At 39.6% G+C, this 6,211-nt stretch overlaps 1 protein-coding gene across 1 annotated transcript in view; it reads left to right on the forward strand.

Moving 5' to 3' along the window:
- Positions 1–6,211, forward strand: part of ric8a (ric8 guanine nucleotide exchange factor A) — a 77,694-nt gene that overhangs the window by 10,897 nt on the left and 60,586 nt on the right. The window contains exon 2 of the mRNA XM_067100113.1: positions 892–1,028. Coding sequence (XP_066956214.1) covers positions 892–1,028 — 137 coding nt within the window. The remainder of the gene's footprint in view (positions 1–891; positions 1,029–6,211) is intronic.

The raw sequence follows: 6,211 nt of genomic DNA on the forward strand, positions 1-6,211 counted from the left end.
ACATGGGCATGAACAATTGAGCTCTTAGCTAAGTTGTACCTATTCTTCCTCGATAGTGGCTTAGTAAACCAATACTCTACACCTAAAACAAAAGAGCGCTACCGTGAATTTCAATTTTGAGCTGCCGTGTAAAAGTAGAGACTATAGCTATGTAATTATTTGGTAAGTATATATAAAACTTTATTTTATTATAAAAATGTCATTTTCGGAATTGTTTGGCTAGACCAGGTTCCAGCAGATAGCAGAAGCAAAATGACTGCATTGTTTGTAGTCCCAGTTCCTTTTTAAATGGTGTTCTTCACTGGCCAGTCTTTGGTAAAAACATCTCTTGATGCTGAAAGGCTATTTTCTAAGCACTTTAGTTGGTTAAGATAATTTTCTACAGGGTTAGAATGCCATGAAGTAGTTCAGATTTAAATGCACTGTAGTTTCTCATTTTCTCCGATGATGGAAAGGGTGAATTCATCCATCTGTTATTGGAAGTATTTTCTACTGGACATGTTGCACCAGTAGCCACATGTTTTTTTGGTTTTCAAAAGGGTTTTTTTTTAAACATTTGGCTTATTAGTTGGAGAAGTAAAGGCTTAGTCTCCACCATCATAGATAATTAAGTCGTCAATTTAAAGTTAAAGTTTTCATTTGTGTGCACCACTCAGTGAACAGTTTTATGCTATTTATGGCTTGATTAAGCATTGTGTTCAGATGTCATACTTAGGACAATGGTTTGTCTGTAAGAATATTGTGTTACTTTTAGTATTTACTTTTTATGTACAGAATTATCTTCCCTAATGTTAGGTTAGAAAGAAACTTTCTAACCATGTCATTAGGTTTTTAGTTATTTGTTAAACAGTAATGTCCATTTTAGATTTATGTGATGTTTTATTTCCCCAGTATGAAAAACAGTTCACCCCTGTTGGGCTAAGCGAGGACCACTGTAATCGCTTGTGGCGTGTCATTATGGGACGTTTAAGTGATTACTCTGCTAGTAGTACCCATCAGACATGTTTGTCAGCCATCAGAATCCTGAGGTATGTAAAGTATCACTGATGCTCAAAGGTTGAAGGTTTAAGTAAGTGCTGTGATGTCAGGTGTTAAATATGTTTAGTTTTAGGTTTAGGGTTGTGTTTAATTGTAAGGTATGATGAACTGATACTACGTTAACTGATATATGGAAAGATTTGCACTTGATTGGGGAGGTGAAAGCATCCTACAAAAACTGGATATTGCTTTTAATTTTATTAGCAAGAGGTAGGAGTACCCTGCTGTGATAACACTTGACATGCAGGATGCATATTTCCACATTCCAGTACATCTGGAGTCCAGGAAATACCTGAGATTTGTCTTCGAGGCAAAAGTCTTCCAGTTTTGGGCCTTTTGTTTCGATCTCTCCACTGCCCCACAAGTATTCATGTGAGTCCTGCCACCCCTCGTGAGATGGCTTCATCTCCTAGTTATCAACATAAGCCAGTACCTAGACGACTGGCTCCTCTGCTCCCAGTCTCAGGAACAGTGCACGAAGGATCTACAGACTACCCTTCTTATTACAGAGGAACTCTGCTTTTAATAAATCAAGAGAGTTCCCAACTAGCCCCAACTCAGGAGATTCTCTATTTGGGGATGAGGATCAATTCTCTGAGTTTTTGGGCTTTTCCCTCCCCAAAGAGGATAGAGTCCTGCCTTCAGTCAGTAAAGGACCTTCTTTCGCTTCCAGTTTGCTCAGTGAATCAATGGATGAGTCTGTTGGAACCCTCTCGTCCACAGAACAGTTCATGAAGCTAGGAAGACTTCATATGAGGCCCCTTCAGTTCTTTCTGTGCGCAAGCTGGAACAGAAGACAGCAACAGTGATGTTTCCAGTTACATGAACGAGATAAAGGAGGATCTCCGGTGGTGGACGTCCAGGGAGAGGCTTCCAGAGGGAAAGTCTCTACTACTTCCGAGCCCCAACCTCTCCTTCTAGGCAGACGCATCAGACCAGGCGTGGGGAGCTCTTCTGGACACTTGGGAAGTTTTTAGCATTTGGTCTGGATCAAAGGAAGCTGCATATAAATGCCAAGGAGTTATCTGCCATTCACCTCTGCCTGAAGCATTTACAAAAGCAGTAGCAAACAGAACCACGGCTCTCTCTTATATCAAGAATCAGGACGGAACCCACACGTTCTCCCTTTGTCAGACAGTGAAGGAGCTGCTAATTTGGGCAGACCAGAATCAGGTCAGACTTATCACCAGATTCATCTACGGAAAGATGAATGTCTTGGCAGACGGATTAAGTCGACTGGGTCAGGTCCTTCCAACAGAGTGGACCCTGCACTCCAGTGTTTGTGACAGCCTCTGGAAGTTGTTGGGCAGGCTGACAGTGAACCTGTTTGCCACATCGAAGAATTACCGCCTTCCTCTATTTTGTTCACCAGTCCCCGATCCTCAGGCATGGGCAACAGATGCAATGCTGATAGATTGGTCAAACCTGGACCTTTACGCCTTTCCACCATTCAGCATGATGGGGGGGGGAGGTTTCTCAACAAATTGAGGAGTCACAGAAACGTATCGATGACCCTGATAGCGCCCCTTTTGGCCTCTCAAAGAATGATTTCTGGACCTTCTCAAGCTTCTTGTGGGCTTCCCAAGGTTACTTACTCAAAGTCCACATCTCAAACAGCCTCATCTTTGGAAGTTCCATCAAGGACTATCCACTGTAGCTCTGACAGGCTTCAGACTATCCGGAGACTTGTCAGGGAGAAGGGCTTTTCAAAGCAAGCTGCGGAAGCTATTTCTAGATGTAGACGTAAGTCTACCAGCTGAGTCTACCAGACCAGGTGGGCTATCTTCCACAGGTGATGCAGCAGCAATAACATCTCGTCTGCTAAAACCACTGTAAGCCAAATAGCGGACTTTCTTCTCTTTCTCAGGACTTCCAAAGGACTCTCCATCAATTATTAAGGGCTATAGTGCTATGCTGGGATCAGTCTTCAAGCATATAGGTGTAGACATGGCCTCCAATAAAGACCTAATGGATCTGATTAAGTCTTTGAGACTTATAAACAGGTGAAGGACATGGAGCCTGGATGTTGTATTTAAATGGGTAGCCGGTCCTGCTTTCAAACCTCTCTGAACCATTGCATTCAAGAATTTAATTAAGAAGACTTTTTCCTGTTGCCTTGGCAACCACCAAAAGAGTAAGTGATTTGCAGGCTATAGACAGGCACATTGGTTTCTTGAAGGGGGATGCTGTATGCACCTTCATACTTGGCTTCCTTGCTAAGAACGAGTCCCCATCTAATCCCTGGCCATGCTCGTTCTCTATTAAAAACCTTATGGACATTCTAGGACCAGAGGAGGAGGAAAGGGTCCTTTGCCCAGTGAGGGTTCTGAGGTATTATTTAGACAGGACAAGGCTGCCTGTAATCTCTGGTGTTACGTCAAGAACCCTTCTAAACCGTTGTCTAAGAATGCTCTGTCATTTTTTCCTAGAAGTCTGATCAAGCCACACTCTCAAATAGATGATGTCATACCTTTCTTTAAGGTGAAAGCACACGATATTAGAGCTGTTGCCACTTCAGATGCCTTTAGGCTTAGTATGTAAAGCTCTCAGTATCCTCTAATTTGACATTATATATATATATATATATATATATATATATATATATATATATATATATATATATATATATATATATATATATATATATATATATATATATATATATATATATATATATATATATATATATTATATATATATATATATATTATATATATATATATATATATATATATATATATATATATATATATATATATATATATAAAAGGAGTCTCCAACGCTTTGTCCTCTTTAATTTTGCCATATTGGATTGACTTGTAAATAGTGATGCTTTGTCTTTTTCTGGTAGTATTTTAGCTACATTGTCGAATAAAGTTACCTTTTGCTTCAATCCTTGCAGCTTAGGATCGTTCATGTTTTAAGGCTAGTATGAGTATCAGTTAGGTTCTAGTGAGAAGCCTAGACTTACTTCGGTCTCTGGCTTGTGTGCCTCAAACGTGCACACCTATGACTTATTGTGTTCATATGGCTTGTATGCCTGTTGCTTGCAAGTTTATGACTTGTGTTCGTATCACCTGAGCACCTTTATTTTGCGCTCATATGCCTGTGTGTCTATTGCTTGTAGGCCTATCACTTGTGTGCCTTTTGCTTGCACATTTACTGATTACAAACTCATCATGTGTACTCCTGTGGTCTGTGCACGTGTCTCCTTCTCGACTTCGCCTGCCTATAGAGAAGCTCAGCATGTGCTTTTGTTTTCAGCTTCCATTTAAGTAGGCAGATGGTTGCTGTTAGTAGTCTCAACATTTTGTTTTGAGGATTTCGACTCTTTTTCCACTTGGGTAGGTTCTATCAGTAAACAGGCGGTTACTGTTTGTTTTTTTTCCCGGTTCCCCCGTGGTTTAGGAATGTTCTCATTATCGCGAGATTTTCCTGATTAGGATTTAGAACATTTGGTTGAGCCGTCATGTTTACAACAGAATCATCTTCCTTTTGACCGGAGCCAGTGCTTTTGTCGGCGGTGGTTAAAGAGTTTTTTTTTTTTTTTTAACCTGTATTGGAGTTTATCAGGAGTTAGTTCAGTGCAATCAACTGCTGCTCTTCCGCCATCGAGCATGGTAGTCTTTTTCTGTTGATTGATGAATCACGTCTGATATACTACTAGTGTATAAGTGGACGTAATTTCTTTTTTGAAGGGTTAATTGCGCTTTGTAAGGAGAGGTTAACGTATGATTTTGTGGAAGTAGAAGTTTCATTTGAGGTGTAGCGTGTCTCTGTTCAAGGCTTTAATGCAGTTCATGTAAAGGGAGCCTCTCTTAAGATATTTCCTTCTTGCCGCCACATTTGGAGAAAGAAAACTTCTTTGTAATCCAAGGGTGTCTTTCCAAATATGGGGGTTAGCATTGTGGAAGGACTAGTCCTTGCGCAGGTTTTTTTTTTTTTTTTAGTTAAAGATATTCTCACTTTTCAGGGTTTTCTTCTGGAGAAGTTTCACCTTTATTTGCGGTGTTTTCGCCACTGATTACTTCTAAGAGGTTTTCAGTCCTTATAAGCGTTCTTTTTAGCAAAGCAGGGGTCTTCTCATTGAGGTCATATGATTTTGGGAAGTTTTTGACCCGGCAAGAATCAAGCTTGGGTTCTTTGCTGTTGCATGAACATGGGTCAACAGGTGGTCTCTTATCAGTTTCGAAGTTAGTTTAAGCTCTCTTGGGAAGAAGGATCCAGTCATGTAGATGCTTCACTGTAGGTCTGAGGCATGCTCATGGAAGATCTAGAATTTGGGGAGTTTAACCGGTATTGGTGGAGGTCTATTACACCCATAATCGAGAATTTTTACCAATCAGAGGAACTTCAAGTGGTCTGTATGTCAAGTAGAGTACAGTAGAACCCGGTCCTCGACTGTACTAGAACTCGAAATAATCGGATTTCAACACGAAATGTTGAGTAAATTTTTGTCGTCGGAGTTCAAACAACAAACCGAATCCGACCCGATGAATCATGTGATGTTTGTAGAAAAAAAAAGAGTTTCAGTTGGCTGCCGCTAGTTGGCGTTGTTGGTGGCGTTCTTCCAATGCTTATTTAAAAGCATTTAAAGCCCACACATGCTGCTGCTGCTGTTTGTTGAAAATTTGTAAGGTATATATCAACCATGGAATTATCCACATTAAATTAATAATACAGTATTTATGGAAAAATGTTTTACTGTATTTTGTTATCATAAAATTAATGAAATTTACTATAAAATAAACAACGTAGGAATTAGGCAGCCTGTGGCAGGGTGGCGCTATGGTATGTTTATATCTGCCACATTATTTTCGAGTTCGACGTAATTTAGAAATTTTTCTTAATTTTATGATAACAGACATACAGTAATTTGGTTTATAAATACTGTATTATTAATTTCATGTGATAATATGGCTTGTTTTTCAATGTTATCATTATTAACAACAGTTTTCATGTGTACCTGATACAGTACATTCTGGTAGTGCCTATAGGCTACTTAGCCTAGCCTATGGCTCGGTATATCATCTGTCGGTCTGCATTGGTCATAGGCCAATTTTTGATACAGTATGCATTTAAAAATGCAAAAGTGCTTCTGATACGGTAAGTTATTCAACTCTGAACCTATTTAATTGTAATTTGTGTAAAGTTTTGTATGAAAAGGCAAGGT

This window comes from Macrobrachium rosenbergii, chromosome 56 (genome assembly GCF_040412425.1).
Source record: "Macrobrachium rosenbergii isolate ZJJX-2024 chromosome 56, ASM4041242v1, whole genome shotgun sequence".
Taxonomy (NCBI): Eukaryota; Metazoa; Arthropoda; class Malacostraca; order Decapoda; family Palaemonidae; genus Macrobrachium; species Macrobrachium rosenbergii.